General features: G+C 37.6%; 2 protein-coding genes across 2 annotated transcripts; both read left to right on the top strand.

The window, feature by feature from the left end:
* Positions 1 to 7,521: 7,521 nt before the first annotated feature.
* On the top strand, positions 7,522 to 11,509 carry LOC104211088 (small RNA-binding protein 11, chloroplastic). The gene is made up of 4 exons (XM_009760090.2): positions 7,522 to 7,854; positions 10,610 to 10,678; positions 10,774 to 10,880; positions 10,962 to 11,509. The coding sequence occupies exons 1-4, from the start codon at positions 7,704 to 7,706 to the stop codon at positions 11,100 to 11,102; spliced, it is 468 nt and encodes a 155-aa protein (XP_009758392.1). The 5' UTR covers positions 7,522 to 7,703; the 3' UTR covers positions 11,103 to 11,509.
* A 6,522-nt stretch (positions 11,510 to 18,031) lies between these two features.
* Positions 18,032 to 18,802, top strand: LOC104215873 (CBS domain-containing protein CBSX5-like). The gene is made up of 2 exons (XM_070165905.1): positions 18,032 to 18,265; positions 18,374 to 18,802. The coding sequence occupies exons 1-2, from the start codon at positions 18,032 to 18,034 to the stop codon at positions 18,800 to 18,802; spliced, it is 663 nt and encodes a 220-aa protein (XP_070022006.1).
* Positions 18,803 to 19,198: the final 396 nt, after the last annotated feature.

Raw genomic sequence — 19,198 nt, forward strand, 5'->3', positions numbered from 1 at the left:
AAGTCGGAATTATATTAACAAGCTCGAATTCTTGAACCCTGAACCAGAAGTTTTGGGTTCTTGTCCCCAGCAGAGTCGCCAGAGCTGTCACACCTCCTTTTTACTACACCCGGAAGGGGTATGAGGGAGTTTTTCCAATTTAAGGAACAATCGAAACGAGATTATTTATTAGATTCAGAGTCGCCACTTGGGATAACTTATGATGTCCCAAGTCGCCGGTTTGAATTCCGAATCGAGGAAAGATTTGACTCTGTTTATGTCTGCGAACACCGAAATCCGGGTAAGGAATTTTGTTAACCTAGGAGAAGGTGTTAGACATTCCCGAGTTCCGTAATTTTTGCACGGTCGCTTTGATCATACTTGGTTTATTTTAGAACCTAAGTGCTTTTTCATTTTACCGCTTTTAATCAAGAAATTATCCTAAAACTAGTCACGCGTACGTATACTCATTTGTTTGGCGCGTCAAAAATCATGTCACGCGAACGTGACCACGACTAGTAACGTTTTATTATTATTAAGAAAAGTTTGGCCAATGTGCGCGAACGCATACTCTGGTTTTCTGTTTAAAATCGTAATCATGTCACGCGAACGTGTCCACGACCACGATAATATATTAAACGGGCCTAAGGCAACTACGAGCATTTGTCATTTTATATCTAAGTCATAAGATTAATACGAGGCCATGAATGATTAACTTGTGGATGGCACACCTCGGACTAAATTAAGAGTCTTAACTAATTAAGAAAGGCTTGAAGAAATTGTAATTACTTTAGTCTAAAGTTCAAACCTAATTCATTAATCAGAAAAGACTAGCACTAAATGAAATCGCTCTATTTTATTTCAAGGCCTGGGCCTGGCCTGAGGCACAATAGCCAATTGCCTATTACTTGACAAACACGAGAGCATAATTGGGCTCACGATGCAGCCCAAATCGAGAATCTAACATGCAGAAAGGGAAGTTTGGCACAACTAGACCGATGCTGATAGCCCAGTTTAGTGCTTCAGCACTAATATATGAGGCAACACTACATTTTTCATGAAATCTTAGAATCTAAACAAATATTGACTACCTTAAACACATGTAAAACACATTTGAAGGCGAATATATATTCTACGGTGAAAATATAATTCCTAGTTGCGATAACAAGCCTTTACACAAAATGTTCATCATTTAACATCAAAAACTCAAGGATCACAACTCATGCTAAATTTTGATTCAGACCAACACATTTAAACAAAACAATACTGACTCGAAACATTCCAAAAGAAAACCAAATATGAGGAGTTAATCTAAATCTGAGAATTTTCAGGTCTAAAATCAAGCTCAAATTCCATTCGAAAGTCCTTTTAAAATTCAAAAGTGTTCATACATGAGCAAACACAGAACTAAGTGACAAATTCTGAAATCATGGGACTATGTTTCAAGCTATGCATGAGCAAGTCTAAAAACGATTAATGGGAAACAAGCCTAAATCAAGTTTGCTAAACCACAACATGAATGGTTTTAACTGATAAGCATTTAAACCATGGCTATGAAAAGTACATCCAAAAAAACAGTCAGTCTCAGCTAATTAAACTAAGAGTCACAGTCCTTAATTAATACACAATATACTAAGTCTAAAAGCACTCTTGAATCAACTGCATTCAAACAAAATCCAGATCCAAACCTTAAGACAAACATGCAATACTGATGACATGAATGAAATACACATAAGAAAGCTAGACTAAAAGGAACATAAAACAAAATACAACCAATTCAGATAGTTGATCAAGAAACAGAGAATTAACATTTGTCAATTTCTTCAACTCGTATTACAGGGCTTCATACTTGCACCTCACATGCTAACAAAAGTAAGAGCATACCTGGTTACAGCAACACACAATGAGAAAATGAGCTGAAGTTTAAGGAGAAACAACAACAACAGATTTGATTCAGTAAACCAACAAGAAAACTAGACCAATTTTCATCAGAAATGACAATAGATTTCAGTGTTTTGAAAACTCAGCCGTTTTCTCTAAATTTCAGTGTATTTTTTAATCTCTAAAAAAAATTCTTCCTTTTGTGTGAAGAAACCGTCCTTTTATAAGGAGCTTTTAGGGCAGCAGAAAATGAGTCAGTTTATTACACTTAAATCCTTTTCCAATTTTTGTTTTTGCTATTTAATCCCTAAGTCCAAATTCAGCTTTTCAGAACAGTCCTTAACCCTCATTCTAGGAAGCTAAATCAGTTATAATAGATTCCCCAACCTAAAATTCCTGAACTACCCCTTAAACCCCTGTTAATTACTTCAGGAACCAAACAGATATGGGTCAAACTTGATCCAAAACTTAACATGCCTTTGAAGTGAGGTCAAGAATGGCCTCACGGCTCAAACAATCAAACTAATCCAAGCCAAATTCAGTGATTTTACCAAAAGCAGAAGAAAAGAAACACTTAAATGGTTCGAAAACTAAAATTAACAACATGGCTGATTAATAACATAAACAAACATAGAATGAACTAGGCTATTAAATCGAAATGAACTGATTAAACTAACTAAAACAAAAAGGACAAAATCCAACAAAAATGAGAGAACAGGCTTAAAAATGTGAAAAGAAAAGCGAATGGAAAAACTAAGAACACAAATCAATATAGAAGGGAAGACCTAGATTCAACAACTTGGTCGAATTTCAGTCAAAATACAGACTAACTAAAGGAAGGAAGAATAAAAGAAGAGGAACAAGAGGTGAAGCGGACCGAAAAAGAAGAAGAAAACCTACCAAGTGAACACGGAATAACATTGAACATCTTGATTCAAACGAAACTGATGCTAATCACTTGTTCTTTGTCAAGAATACATGAACAACATCGATTTATGTTGAATCACACTTCAAAACTCGAAAGAATTGGAAGCTTATGGTCATGCATGCCAACGGACTCAACGGAAATTGATTTTGGGCTTTAGGGCTTCAAATTTAGATTTAAAATTCGAAGGATTCTGGAAGGGTTCGAGTGAAATTGATTAGGGATTGGGAGAGGGGATGTTGTGAGGGTCTTGTAGTGTTAATTTTGGACCGATCTAAGGCGGCGGCGCCGACCGGCTAGGTTTAGCGTTTAGGGCGGCTAGGGTTACTGGTCTCTGAAATTAGAGACGATGAATGAGGGAGGTGAGAATGGGGGGTGGCCTAGGTTCCGACTGTTTTATAATTAAAGAATATTAGTTCCCAACCGTTAGATCAATGGAGATCAACGGCTGGGATCCTGAGAGGGGGACGATGTCGTTTGGTTAAACCACTACACGGACCAGGTTGGGGGGACTGGACTTGGGCCTATTTTGAGCGGGTTTGGACGGGTTTCAGGGGAAAAGTGTTTGGGCTGGGGGAAATTCAATTAACGAGCCCAAAATTAAAATTCTTTTGTTTTAAAACCTTTTTCTCTTTTTCAATTTCAAATTTTCTTTTCTTTTCAAAATTAAAATAAAACCTAAATTAAATCCTAAACCAAATTATCCCACCAAATTAGATTAATTACTCAAAATAATATTTACAACAACTAATTAATTTTCAAATTAAAAGAAAGTACAAAATTTTAAGTTAAAAAGTTAAAAATGCAAAATGAGTCCTTTTTGTGATTTTAATTATTTTTATCAGACAACTAAATTTCTAATTAACCTAAAAATGTAAGATTAAATCCTAAATGAAAATGCAATGTATTTTTGTATTTTTATTAATTAAATAGAATTAAATATGCACAGACAAATACAAGCAATTAACAAAATACTACAAAAATCTACGAAATTGCAAATAATGGAAAAATTTTATTTTTCTTGAATTTGTAAGAGTAATTCACATAGGGCAAAAATCACCTGCTCACAATATATATGTGTGGGCCTAAATGGGCCTGACATTTTTTAAAAAAATCTTTTTTATCTAAGGCAATTTCTTGTAAATTATATTATATAGTCGTGACTTAAAAAATTTTAATTCAAATTTAAAAGATAAAATATTTTAAAAAAATATTCAAAGGAATGCGTTATAATTTTTATTATTTTGACATTAACAAAACATGATCCAATCTTTCTTAGTCCTCCCCCCCCCCCCCCCAATGGAATGAGCACAACCAAGGTGCTAATACCACTATTGAAAAGAAAAAGAAACTAATCAAGATGTACCAAAATACAAGTTACATATTAATTTTACATGGTATCTCTTACAAATTTCATAAATCCATCAAGGTTCGGAGGAATTTCCGTTAGTGGTGGTGGAAAAGAAGCTTGTTCATCACCGCTTCCGGGCGAAGCTGGATCCTCCGCAAGTTCAGCTAGCATTTCTTCGTAAGCTTCGTCTACCTCTGGTTGTGATTCAGCAAGTCCAAAAATTCTTCGTTCCGAACGGATCCAATATCTGAAAAGTACTGATTTTTCCAAGCTCTCCCTCATAGACGCTCTATAATCACCGAGTTGAAGTTTTGCTTGACTGAAAGTGCTCTCTGATGCCACTGTTGAAGCTTGAATGGTTAAAATATCTCGGGCCATCCTTGAAAGAATCGGAAATTATTTTTCTTTATCCTTCCACAATTCCAAAAGATTAAATAAGCCGTCGGGATTCACTTCCTCAAGTCCCTGTGACAAATAAACTTCAAGCTCATTTAGTTGTGAACCCAGTACTACAACCTTGAGAACCCCTGAACCCGGTCCAAACAGTAAGTGCTCTTACTCCTGCAGTTCTTTTAGATGATTGAGAACTAGAAGAATGAGTTAGAATATTTGGTCTAGCATTATCTATTGCAATTTGATAAGCACTATAAATAGTTTGAGCATTTATTTTAATTGAGGCTTGTGCGTCTGAAAGTGTAGACAACTCCTCATCTTCAAGTGCTAAACCATTATAAATAGATTGATATAAATATTGAGGACCTCCTAATTTCATAGTAGGATTTAACAAGGCAGCAATACCATAAATAGTGGGAATATGGAAAAAATATTTTTTAAATTTCTTTCTCATAAAATCAATAGCTTCTTCATAAATTTCTCCACCCTCTGAAAAATAAGCAAATAAATTTGCAAGTTCTGCAAGATAAACTAAACAGTTTGAAAGAGTCGGATAATATTGCCCAGAAAATTCATTTGTAGCAACATGAAATCTTTCTAAAAAATCTACAAGCATTTTAACATTAGCACAATCCGCATTTGTAAGATGCTCATCATCATCACTTACATGAGCATTAAACATTGAGTTTATGGGGTTTCTATATTCATATGCAACAACTAAACTTTCATACATGTAGTTCCATCTAGTTGAACAAGGTTTAGGAACCTTTCTTTCTCTTAGGCCAAATTCATCACATCTTTTAAAATATTCTCTAAGTTTACTTCTACGGTTTGAATAAAAAAGCCAGTGAAGAGCCATTTTAACCTTTTCAATTTTAACATTTAATATTCTCATACCATCACCCACAATTAAATGGTAAATATGACACGTACATCTAACATGAAAAATGTTACAAACTGCAGGATTTAGTGTAGTGGTAAGCAAGGATACAACATTAGTGTTACTAGTAGCATTATCCATTGAAATTGACATTATTTTATCACTAATGCAAAAATATCTACAAATATTCGTAACCGTGCTAGAAATAAACTGCCCTGTGTGACGTGAATTAATTACTCTATAAGCAATAATACGTTTTTGCATTATCCAGTCCTCATCAATCCAATGACCTGTAATAGTAAGATAATCACAGTCATTACCACTTCTACCAATATTAGTAGTAATAGCAACATGACAATTAATATGAGTAAATAAATAGCAGCAAATATTGTTCATATTCATATTTATATTTATAAATATCGCTCTTTACGGTTGTGCGAGGTCGTCCTTTATAAGTAGGAAAAAAAATATTTCTAATATAATGCACAAAGTGAGGGTTAGAAGGAAAACTATAGGGTAAGCACATAACAGTAACCATTTTTGCTAATTCTTCCTTATCTTTTCTTGGGTCATAATATAAAATATCACCGGTAATAGCGTTAATGCCTGGTTGAAATTGATTTGACCCGGTACTAGGGTCAGGCTGACTAGGTAGACTTGTCCCCCGGCCGCAGCGTTCATTTGATTATATTTAGCTTTATCTTGAGGGTGTATCATTATGTGTCTCCTCAATCTTCCCGTCCCCTCCCCGCGAGTAACATAGTTAAAAGCTAACTCTTTGCCACAAGTTTTACATTTAGCTTTATTTTTTTCTCTTATTTGAATAAAAAATGGCCAAACAAGAGATGTTTCAGCCTGTTTAGAAGGTTGTCTAGAAAAAGTAGATGTAGTAACAGGGGGACAACAGGGGCATCATTTGGATTAGTTGGGTTAACTTCAGCAACAAGACTAGTTGGTGTATCGTTATCCGGTTGCGTTTTATCTAAATCTATTTCCTGGTCATCTTCTTCATCAATAGTTGGATTACCATAAAGAGAATTCATATATTCATCATCTAAGCGTTCACCACTACCAACATTATGCACATATTGACTCTCAATAAATTGTAATAAAGTATTATCACTATCAAGAATAGCAGCAGATGGAGGGCGGGTATGGGGTTTGGGTAGGGGAGCCCGGAAAATTAGAGGAGGAATAGATTGGCCACTAGATTCACCACTCTTGAATTTTCCCTTATTTTTACTAAATATCTTTTTAAGGAATATGCCATCTTAATTATAATTATACAAAGTAAATAAAATAAACAAAACTATAATATTAAAACTAAAGAGTTGGAACGAGTTTACCGAATTGACGAACAACTTGTTGAAAATTAATTATCGTTGAAGACTTGAATACTTCAATTCATCAACTTCACAATTTTTCACCCAAATTCCAACAATAAAGTAACTAATTATAGAAGAAAATTAGAGAGAGATTGATGATTTTGTGAGAAAAATGAAAGAATGAGGGGGTATTTATAGTTGAAAATAGGGAAAAAGTGTAATTACAAAAAGTTTGGGGTTAAAACAAAGTTGGGAGGGGTTAAATGACTATTTTGCAAAGCCCAAATGGCTATTTTTGCAGGCCCAACGACCATATTTTAAATGAGCCAACAGTCAAATTTTTTGAGGGATTTTTTTATTTTAAATTTAGCCATTGGGCCCGTTTGAGCCCGTTTGAGATCGGTTAGGACCGGTTGAACCGGCCCAGTTAGGAACCGGTCCCCGGCACAAACGTTTCGATCCTAACGTTTTTCTTGCCTTAACCGGCCCACTTAGCAGGCCCACTCCCTGGTCCCGGTCCTATCCGGTTAGACCCGTTTAGGCCCACTATCCTAATGGGCTCGCGGGCCTGGGCCGGTCCCGGACTTAACCGCCCCACTTGCCAGCCTTAAGTTGGACTAAGAGAAGCGTAATACGAGAATTATTTCACACCAACATTGCTTACAAATATAGTTGAGAACCTGGTTGGCTCCAACGTAACATAATAAGTTTGGAAAGAAACCACCATGGGATGAGATTCATACAACTCTTCACTACATATTACATTAGCAAATGCGAAAATTAAGTTATTAAAAACAAAAATACTCTTTTAATAATAAGTATTTCACATATAATATCTAATTAATTACTTCATAGCTGTTTCTCCATTTATTAATTAGCAATTAGCAGCAATTCCAGCATTATGTTCCCACAAAACTACTCCTCAGGATAGTTTGATGCCCAACATCACCTAAGTAACGAAGCTGATAAATGATAATGTTGATGCATAAGGGGTTATGGCCAAGCAACTCATCATCTGCTGTTTTGCAGCCAACATTTGGACTTTCACGTCAATCCAAATTCCTCAAAATCCAAGCTAATTTTTCCGGCTACCCTCTTGCCAGCAAGATTATGGTTAGAAGTAAGCAATCTACTCCCTCTTCCCTGTATTTTATCTCATTTCTTCGTAGGCTTTGTTTTGTAATTTCTGATATATTTTATTGATGTTGAGTTTGTTATATCAAGAGCTGTACTTTATCCTAAAACAGGTTCACTTTCTTTCCCCACCTAAAGGAAAGGAACTTTAATTTTTCTTTTTAGATGATATATTTTGGGGGTAGATGGTCACTTGTTCATTTAATTGGCTATTAGAATTTTATTTTCTCCTCTGTTAGAAGGAAATTTATTTTCTCCGCTCAGTATTATTATCATGTTAAGTCCAGTTGGTTGGCCTCTACCTGAGCCCGAATCTATGAAATGGTGGGAAGTTCCTGGGAGCTTTTCCGTCCATTATAATTCTGTAAAGTTATGATCTTTTGTTTCCAATATGATAATGTCTGAAATGCTTGACGAGATATATATATTTTACTAGGTTAGGTTAACTGGAAAATTACTTTACTTTTTTTAGCCCAGATTTTCTTCTCTGCGTAATGTCATTGGAGCTAGAAAAGATAAGACGCTTGTCAAATTACACAATGCATATGGAAGATGACATTAGCTTCTCAGAGGAAGTATCGGAATGAAATTTTACTGCTTGAATCAATATTACAGTATTGACTATCCCCGTCTAGCGTAGATGGTAGTTTTAAAACATGTCTTAATTATATGCTTTACCTAAGGCTTGTAAAAGCTAAACCTTCTAGGCTTTGAAGCTTGGATACAACATCTGGAGGTCCAAGCCAAAACTTTATTGACTTACTTTCTTTCCTAAGCAAGGGTGGGAAGACATGAAATTAAAAAGAGAAATAAGTTTGGTGGCACTTGTCGTAGTCTGAGTACTGTTTGGCACCAGTAATGTACAACCCACATTGGTTGCGTGCTGTTTCGGACCAAACAGTTAAGAATGAGATATAGTAACGAGTGATAAGTTTGGCTAGGATCTTTACTGGTGGCATTTGTTGTAGTCTGAGTACTGTTTGACACCAGTAATGTACAACCCATATTGCTTGCTTTCTGTTTCTGACCAAACAGTTAGAATGAGATCTAGTAACCAGTGATAAGCCTCATAGAATTGTATGTTTTCTTCATGCATTATCTTGCCTCCGCAGAGATGCAGTAAACTAACTAATAAGACTCGTAGGAGGTTATGCGTCTTTATGCTATATCTTGTCTCTGCAATCTGATACTAATAAAAAAGTAGATATCACAACATTGTATATGTTGATTTGGCCAGGTGGCTTTGGTAAGACCATCAATCCATCATTGTGAAGATTCGGGACTATGAGGTTGTACCTATGAGTGGTTACTTTTTTCTGCCTCATTAGGTGATAAAAGCTAGTGATGCCCTTCCATAGTGGTGGTTGGAGTAAATTGCATCAGTTGCTTTAGTTGCCATGATAAGTCTACGATTATGGTGCTTCTTGTCGAAGAAGTTGCTCAAAGATGCTGGCTCTGTACATTTACCTGCTTCAAACTCTGCGTTAGGCGGAGTAGAGTTCAGATCCTTGGTTTGAGCAATTATGATGTTTGATGTAAGTAAACACTTCATGTTATAGGATAGCATCCTAATTCTTTAGCTCTAAGGGCCTGAAATTAGAAGGGGCCTGCTGGCTTGTAGAACTTCAGCTAGCATTATTTGAAATGTACATCTGCTGACTCTTAGCTTCCTCACTATAGTCTGCAAAGGCGTAAAATAATGATATTAGAAAGCAATTCCTATGTAAAATGCATTTCGACCATCCTTGACATTCCAAAGTTAGTGAGAAGAGTGTTGTCTTTGAGGACTGAAAGTCGTTATCGGAGATATATTTGCTTGTAAAAAAAGAAGAAGAAACGAATAAGGTTTCGTAGAAGAAGAGATGTATCTCCATGTAATTCCGCAAATTTCCCTTTAGGAGCTATTTTTCGTATCAGTTTAGTGAGAAAGATGTTGACTTTTTGGTGTTGCTTTTGGCCTTTCCCTTTTTGAAGATAGAGATTGTCTAGACTGCAAGAGCCCCCAGAGGATACTGCAAATGTAATGATGAGGATAAAACAAGTATGTGTGTGCTAATTGAACTAAATCTGGTGTTATGTAGGTGAGGTGCCTATATAGTACTCCCAATTCTATCTTTTGTGGCTTTGCATCTTATTCTCTTCATTCTGTTCTTCCTTCCTCAAAAGCAATCACTTTTTGAATCATCAGTTGAAATCTGCAATTATAGAGCACGTTAGTGGTTGATCAATGAGAATTATGTGAAAAGTATTACCTTTCTATATTTGTAAAGCAATACTCTCTTTTAATCCTCCTCCTTTTGGCTTTTGCTTTCTGCTACAATGTGGTGTAAATTTTCAGGCAAGAGACAAGATGATGTGTTGTAAACTCGAATTACTGCTAGTTAGTAATATACATATACATGAAACTTTCATGGTGCTGCTCAAAGAAGAGTTTCAAGAAATTTTGTTTGCTGATACCACTAGAGTGATAGTGTGTATAATTTAAGTAAGTTAAAATATTCTACCTTTAAGGATTAAGCTGTCATTAGACTCGATAGTTCTCAATCTTCCAAACTTGTAAACATAATGATGCCGGTTTTTTAATGAAAAAGACAGTTTTCGAACACTGAAACATTAGCTGCTTTTCTATTTCACCCTTTGCTACAAGTTCGTAATTCACTTGCTCTCTGAGATCACATGTTTTTATCCAAAAGTTCTGGTTCTGTAAAGTTCTAAAATTTCCTGTCATATTTGATTCATAGATTTACCATACTCCGCTGATGAAAGTTGTCTGGAGAAGATATTTTCGAATTTTGGCCAGGTGGCTGAAGGTACATGCCCTTTTGGGGAGATAATTTTCTTGTCTATTTTACCCTTTCTTGTAGTTGAGACCTGCATTCTTAAATGTGTCTACTTCCCTTACCAGTTAAGGTGGTCAAGGATGAAGTGACCCAGAGATCAAAGGGATATGCATTTATTCAGTACACTTCTCAAGAAAATGCCATGCTTGCTCTTGATAACATGGATCACAAGGTTATACCCCACTGAATTTGTTTTGGTTATTAATTGTTGTGCAGTGTGTGTTTTCTTCTCAAAATTTTCTTCCGTTGTCAGTACCTCAATGGCAGGGTTATTTTTGTGGAAATTGCGAAGCCAACGAAGAAAGACTTTGGCAGATACCCCAAAACTTGTGGACCACCTGAGGAAAGATTGCCATCTGAAAATGAGGTTCCAGACTTAAAAGAAAATCGTTAATTCTTACACCGGTGTTAGAGTGTTATTGCTAGTTGAATTACAGTTCCAAAGGTACCATTCTGCTAACTAACTTCTGATGCAGCTTCCTGTGATCTTAATGGAAATTCTATTGCGGGAAAGTACAATTTTAGGTCAACCCAATGGGATTAGTTTACTTTGTCTGTCATTGGAACCTCTGCTTTGCATCTGTAAGTCCAGGTTTATGTTGTATTTGTTCTCTGAGGCATAGTGTGTTGCATGTCAGTCCAAGTGTATACTAGAAGAGGCTAAGCATATTTTGGATCGTCTTACAAAACTCGTACTTAGAATCATGTATATTAATCGCATACACTTGCTTTGTCAAACTTGGGTATAACTCGTTAGATCAAGATCTACTAGTATGTGGCTTTTGACTTGGTGAAAATGAACCATGATGTATTGAACTCTTACAAGAATCTAGACAAGAGAAACTACACTGGTATGTTGGCCGTTGCCAAATGCTGGAACTGGTTGGAAAATAAAGGATTCTGAAATTAGTTATCTTGGATACAGTTGGGGCAGCTACTTTTATCTGTCTTTTGATATTCCTGCACTCCTCAAGAAAGACATTTAATTGCATTAGTCTTAAAAATATGTCTAAATGTACCTTACATCTCTTAAAAGAGTGGTAGATCTGGAAAAAACTCGAATATTTTGAAACAAATTCGTTCAGCGAAACAAGTGAGTTATTCCTTCTCTGATGATTGAACAGTTGAGATAAGGCTAGAAGGGTTGATGTAGCATCAATTAGTTGCAAGTCACAAGTTGTGACTAGGATTGCTTGTTGGATTATACTCTCATAAATCCATGCTTAATGCCGATTAATATTACTTGGCTCCTGTTGTGCCATTAAATGAACTATCCTATCAAGTGTCAATCACTTCTTGAGTGAATATTATCCAAGTAGGGGGGGGAGGAGTCTTCATTGTATCAAGTTTCCTTTAGAGTTGAGTTCAATCTTGGGACAACTAAGGTTATGAATTAGCTGCTTTTCTGTTTGACTTATAGCCTGTTCGGCCAAGCTTCTTTTGAAAAATTAAAGTGTTTGGTCAAGCTTTTAAAAGAAAGAAAGTATTTTTGAGTAGACTCAAAATCACTTTTGGAGAAACACGTTTTTTGAAAAGCACTTTTGAGAAAAATACACTTAGAAGCACTTTTTTATAGCTTTGGCCAAATACTAATTGCTGCTTAGAAGTGCTTTTCAAATTAATTAGTTAAACAAAAACTACTTCTCACCAAAAGTACTTTTTAGGAAAGCACTTTTGAGAAAAAACACTTTTTAGGAAAGCACTTTTGAGAAAAAACACTTCTCAAAATAAGCTGATTTTAGAAGTGTTTACCCTTATAACGGATAACAATTAAATTTGTATGTGGTTTTAAGGATATGTGGATTGATTCAACACGAGTAATCAAGAATGTTAGATAAACGAATTAAAGATAAAATAAATAACCAAGCCAGTTATGACGTTGAGTAAGGGCTCAGATTTAAGCTGAACATTAGTTTTGCACTCAATCGGACCTTCGATTCGAAGCCAAGTGTATATGAAGAACTATGATTAAAATAAGAATCTTTCAATAGCTAGAAAGCATAGAAATACGTTTGTATTGTTTTGATATGCGTATTACAATGTGTCTATTGAATAAAAAACTTCCCCTTTATATAGTAGGGGAATTTTACCCCCAGTACAATTCTAAAAAAGGTAAAAATCTTCCTTGTACGTCAATTACTGATACTCTACCGACATCGAGCGCTATCCGCATCGTGAAATCCGGTTGGGCGCGGATATCACGACCCTCTGTTAGTCGTGTGCAATCGTTTGTAGTGCCTTTTGAGGTCTCGGAGCTCGTTCTGGGTCCGGGGGGCGTTGTCTTATCAGGCCGGTGGCGAGCACCCCGTTCAATCCTCGATTCAAAGAGTTCTCGGATTCTGTCTCTATCTCATACGTTCATACTTCTTACTTTGTTTGACTCACCGGATACTTGGGGTGTGTGCTGACCCCGAGTTTACCCGTATACAGATATCCCCTTCCTTTCTCAGAGAGTAGGTTCGCCGAAATGATGGAAAACGATAGATGAACCTCGGTTCCTTCCTTCGTACGTTACGGCCGAGACGATGAATAAGTCGAAACATCCCATCAGTTGCATCGTTCTGGCTTCAGACATGTGTCAATCAACAGTTGGTCGCCTTCGAATATGAACGTCTCGCATTGATTACATTTTTTCCTATAAAAACTTTAACCTTTTGTACTTCTTCCACTTTTCGATCCTAACTTTTATCTTCGAACTCTCTAGCAGCTATCAACTTTTTCAAATCTTCATCCCTTTTACCTTTGATCTTCAAATCTTCATAATTGTTCTTAGGTTCTACCCAGATCTTCATCCTACCTTCAAATCTTCATACTTTTTCCTTCAAACCTTCATACCTTTCCTTCAAACCATCATATTTTCCCTTCAAATCTTCTTATTTTCCAGAACACGATGGCTAAGACTTCCAAATCAGTTCCTCAGCAGTCTACCTCTTCATCTTCCTAATCGGCAATAGGTACCGAGGCAGCTGTCCCCGAGATGGTTGCTCCCGAAGTGACTGTCGTCGAAATGGCCCCAGAGCCCCCCATGAAAAGCTTTATTTCTGGGGGCTATTCAATCACAGATGACTTCAAAGTCGAGAAGGCCTCATCCAAACAAGGCCGAGGTGAAGGGGTATCGAGATATATATGCTCCATCACTAAAGAGACCCTTGCCATATTTCGAGAGGACCGTAAATGGGAAGGTAATGACGTGATAGTCCCCGGGCCCAAGGATGACATTACTACCCATGTGGAGGAATATTTAAGTGTTTACACTTACCCCTTCACACTGGACCCGGTAGACCTAGTAGTTCTGGCCTTTTGTAAGAGATATGAGGTGTGCCTTAGGCAAATCCACCCGTCTTTGGAGGATCATGATCATTCTACGTTATTTTGTGAACAACACCGAATCCCATCGGTTCACTCTCGACCACCTACTCCATCTATACGGTCCCAAAATTTTCCGAGGGGGACTAATCAAGCTCACTCGCCAGGCCAACAAGGCTTCCTTTTCGAGCATCGATGAGGAAAGAGACCGAGGCTGGCAAGGACGCTTTGGTCGGGTAAAAACTAAAGATTTGATCCCTCCCAAGTTCCTGCCATTTCCCGAGAAATGGAATGCATCTCGTAAGTGTAGTCTTTCCTTAAGTGTCGAGTCTCCTTTGTTTTCTTTCTCACCACCAGTATTTGTGGTCGTGCAGCTGTTGCTCGGGTTCTCAATGCGGTCCCCCGACTCAAGGAGTGGATCGAAGGCATCTGCAAGCAGATGCCATACTTCGAGCCTCGTGGCGCAAGCTTTCGAAGGGCTGATGGGAGGCCCATTCTCATGGTAAGGCTCTTCTCAAAATAGTTACTATTATGCCCAGGACTTACGTAACGCTGACCTTTTCTCTTATCTTTGCAGGTTTGCCTAAGACCACCGAGCTTAGTGATCGCAACCTACTCCACACTACTAAAGAATAGGAAGAGAGGGTCGCAATAGCTTTTACCCGATTTGTGGGTCGGGATCGATTTCCACAGAGAGATAGGAATGGAATCGAGTATATATTTAGGTTGAAATTGCGTATTTGTTCCAAATATCACTTCTAATCATTTTTGGGTTTTCTTTATATTCTACTATTATCAAACTACAAATTATAATTGCTACTAGATTAACTACGAGTAAATTGCTACAAGTTGTCTCTAATAGTTTAAAAGGCACTAGGGTAGTGACATCCTCCTAGGTGGCCAATTGACAGGTAATTAAACCTAAGGCACGATTGACATGATTGAGGAATATGCTATAACCGTTGCACAATTTTACCCACAATCACACCTCTCGGTAGAGAGAGTGATTTTGCCCAATTGACTTTCTCAAGACCAATAGGGTAGACAAATTTGCTCAAGCAACTGGGGTTCAAGTCGGGTATTACTCTCTCGAGGTTTAACCCTTTAATTGGGACTATCAATTCTCTTGAGTCCATCCCAATTCCTTGTTGGGTCAATTTCGGAGACTTAGGCTCTCTTTCTCAAGAAGAACCCAAGTCAACTTAGCACAAACTAGTGTTTGCAACCACTAATTCATAGATTAAACCATGAAATTGACCCAAATAACAAACACTCATAGTCAATCTAACCTTAAATCACAACCCATCAATTACCCATACTAGGGTTGAGCCACAACCCTAGCTAAGGGGTCTAGCTACTCATGCTTGAAGAGAAAAACAGAGAAATAGATGAAGATAAAGGCATATTAATTAATTACTAAGGTAAATACAAAGATTCAATGATAAAAACTAAGTAAAAATGCCCAAAATGGCTAAGAAAAGTCTTCTCACGAGCGCAACTAACGTCTAATAATATCTGATGCCCTAAAAATGGAAAAAGGTTCTATTTATACTAAGCTGAAAAAACTGGACAAAATTGCCCCTGCGGGGTTAGTGCGGACCGCACAAAATGGTGTGCGGCCGCACTAGGCTCTTGAACTTGCAATCTTGACTCTCTGAACCCAGACTCCGCAGACCGCACAAAATGGACTGCGGCCGCGGAGGCTTCTAGCGCGGTCCGCAAAACTCGGCCGCAGACCACACAGGCTTGAACCTCTGAAGTTGGCATCTCTTTGAACCTTGTCTCTACGGACCACACAGAATGGGAGTGCGGTCGCAGAGGTCCACCGCGGACCGCACAAAGTGTAGTGCGGCCGCATTGTTTCGAAGCCTGAAATGCTGAGTCTCTGAACGTCTCTAGGGCCGACTGCACAAAGTGTAGTGCGGCCGCACTAGGCCTGTTTTTCCTGAGTTTGCCTTGTCTTTGGTACTTGTGCAAGTTTCACTCCTTTTGAGCTGATCTTTGACATCTTGTCACTTTGTTGATCAAACCTGCAATCAAGCACAACTTATGAGCCTTTTGGGACTATTTTGTATGAATTTATAATCTAAGCGCAAGCAAGAAGAAGCATAAAATACGTCAAAATCCCTAGTTATTAACTCCCCCAAACTTAAGTTTTTACTTGTCCTCAGGCAAATAAAATAAGACTCACCCCTTAAGGGAAAGTTCAAGAAATTTTCAGCTGTCTTAAAGCAACCTCAACTAGCATCAATTGGGACTAATAATTACCCTCAATACAAATGAATCATTAACAACATTTAACCTTTGAAAACCCATGGATCAAGTGAGACACAAGAGCATCAAGAGTTGACTTAACACATCAAAAAACTCTCTCAATTACTTTGGTCATTGTGGAACCCAAACTCAAACATCCTCAACTCTCCTTAAACAAACCTCACCTTTTTAGAATATTGGCACATAAACCGAGGTTAATGGAAATTCGCTCATCTCTCTCAAGAAAAAGTCACAAGTCCGGCTCTAAGTACCATATGTTTGCCCTTTATGTGAGTATCCACTAATGTAAGCTTCATTCAACTCAAGATAATATAGGGCTCTTGTGGAGTCATTGTGAAGGATTTTGGTTCATGGTAGGAAATGTTTTGGTCTAAGTGGGTTCCATCTTCCCTTAAGCACTTCTTTTGATTCATTCAGCAAACATTCTCTTGACTCTTTGAGTCATTTCACTTCTTTTCTAAGGGGTTAGAGAGACACATTGTCACTCTTTCTTATGCTTTTCAAATCTTTTCTCTTTTTTTAACTTTTCCACACCTTTCATTCTTTGCTTTTCTTGAATCCCTCTTTATTCCTTTTTACATTGATCATTCTTTTTGTCTTTTGCTTTTCTTTCTTTTTCATTGCCTTTTTTTTCTTCGTTTTTTTGGTGCCTTTTTACCACTTTGTTGCCATCCTCGTCTCTTCCCCCAAACTTATACTTTTGCCATGTGCTAAAGGAAAGATCGAGTGCCAAGAGAGGGTATCTTTTAGAACGGGTATAGGCTTGTATCATGGTTCTTGAAAGATGAAAGTCTAAGGCTCAAAAGGGTTAACTAGGGATCATATAATTGGTAGGCTATGGATTTTGTTCAAACTATCATTTGGATCAAGGAGAGCCAATAATCATGCCTCAAGTCAAAATTCACTTATGATTTCGCCTCAACAAACATTCAGGGCAAGTTCTAGACCAATGGCTCGAGACTTGGACTTGCAATTCAATTACTCACCACACAAGCTAAGGGATTGCTAAAGACATAGAGTTGGGGGCCTACAACGACCTTAGATACGATTTGAGCACACAATGGTCCCGAAAAAAACCACTTGATGATTATTGGTCAACACAAGAGTCTCAAGGTCATGACTTTCACCATCCTAAACACAACAACTTGTTTTTGATCATGAGATCAAGGGCAAATGTGATAGGCCCAAGTGAAGATTTGCTTGAGGTATCCTTAACTACAAACTACTAAAAACAAAAAACAAAACGGACTCAAACACTTAAGAAAGTTGTCACGCCATCTATCATTGGGAAGAGCCACCCGGTTCACACAACACTCCACCTTTGGAAAGAACCGTGGCATTAAGAAAACCAAAGGTTTATTGAAAACGTCCAAAACAAAACAAAAAACTACGAACATAAATAAGAAACTAAAAACGAAACATTTTGCGGAAAATAGAATGAATATATACAAGAGGTCGTCATTCCTTCAACGGCCACCGGAACTTCCCTTACACGGTTGTTCCGGCAGTATAAGTTCTCCATTTTACCCCTCCTCTATTCCTCTAATTCCTTTTTGTCCTTTCTATTATTTTCTATCCCTTTTATTTTTCATATTTTTCATGGCAGTAAGTTTTCTAAATCGGGAGGTATCAGATTTATGCCTAGGAAAACCGGCATTACGGCCTATAATTCCGGCGACCGCCACATTAGCGGAGGCGATAGCGGTTTTGAAGAGAATCGGAGAAACTCATGTGAGTGTGTGGATGGTTCTAGAAGGAGATGATTATTCTGTTGAATGCCATTGCATAGGGAAGGTTTCAATGGTGGATGTGATTTGCTATTTATGTAAGCAGGAAAGTTTAATTGATTCTTCTAAGGTACTTGAGATTCCTGTATTAAAGATTTTGGCTAAAGGAGATTCAATTGTGAAGCATTTGGAGCCCGATTCAAGCTTGCTGGAAGCAATAGATCACATTCTTGAAGGTATCCAGAACCTGGTTATACCGATTCACAACTACACGAATTCAAGGAGAAAGCCTTTGAGTAAATCTTCCTCTCTGAAATCCACACATCATAACGGAGTTGAATACTGTTGGCTAACATAGGAAGACGTTGTCCTCTTCCTTCTCAATTCCATTGGAGTGTTCTCCCCTATGCCCACCTTTTCAATTGAATTGCTCAACATCATCGATCACAACATCTTGACTGTTCGTTATCATGACCCTGAAATCTTTGCTTTGGATTCGATCGCTCTAGCACATATTGAACAAATAGTAGTGGCAGTTGTCGATGATGACAACAGACTAATCGGGGAAATCTCTCCCTCTACTCTTGCCTACTGCGATGAATCTGTTGCAGCAGCAATCACGACTCTTTCAGCTGGTGATCTTATGGCGTACATTGATTATGGTGGTCCTCCAGAGGGCTTGGTTGAATTGGTGAATATGAGGTTACATGAAAAAAAAACTTGGCCTGATGCTAGAACTGATGGACGAAGAGTTTTCCGTGTAGTTTACATCGTCTTCAGCTTCTAGTTGTTCTTCTGATGATGAGCCAGGGTCGAGTAGAAATGGTTCAGGACGATATTCTTCAGCAAGAAGGTCAGAGGCGATCACCTGTTATCCGGGGAGTTCATTGGTGGCTGTGTTAATTCAAGCGTTTGCACATCGTGCGAGTTCCATTTGGGTCATTGATGAGGATCAAAATTTGGTTGGAGTTGTAACTTTTAAAGGAATTTTCAAAGTTTTTAGGGGTTTTGCGAATACAAGGTGAAAACCTGAAAGGGAGAATTTATCAACTCACTGATAAGCTCAGCTTGTATCTGTCATATAAGTAGATTATATTGCAGACTGTGTTACGAATTTTACATGCCTGAAATAAGACCTTTTTGATGGTAATATGATAAACCTTATCTTTGGATTTTCAAATAT

Source organism: Nicotiana sylvestris, chromosome 2 (assembly GCF_000393655.2).
Source record: "Nicotiana sylvestris chromosome 2, ASM39365v2, whole genome shotgun sequence".
Lineage (NCBI taxonomy): Eukaryota > Viridiplantae > Streptophyta > Magnoliopsida > Solanales > Solanaceae > Nicotiana > Nicotiana sylvestris.

Coding starts and splice junctions, on each gene's coding strand:
- LOC104215873 (XM_070165905.1), top strand. CDS start 18,032: ATGGTTCTAGAAGGAGATGATTATTCTGTTGAATGCCATTGCATAGGG. Junction 18,266..18,373: donor TTGAAGGTATCCAGAACCTG/GTTATACCGATT, acceptor TGGCTAACATAG/GAAGACGTTGTCCTCTTCCT.
- LOC104211088 (XM_009760090.2), top strand. CDS start 7,704: ATGATAATGTTGATGCATAAGGGGTTATGGCCAAGCAACTCATCATCT. Junction 7,855..10,609: donor CAGCAAGATTATGGTTAGAA/GTAAGCAATCTA, acceptor TTTGATTCATAG/ATTTACCATACTCCGCTGAT. Junction 10,881..10,961: donor TTGATAACATGGATCACAAG/GTTATACCCCAC, acceptor TTCCGTTGTCAG/TACCTCAATGGCAGGGTTAT.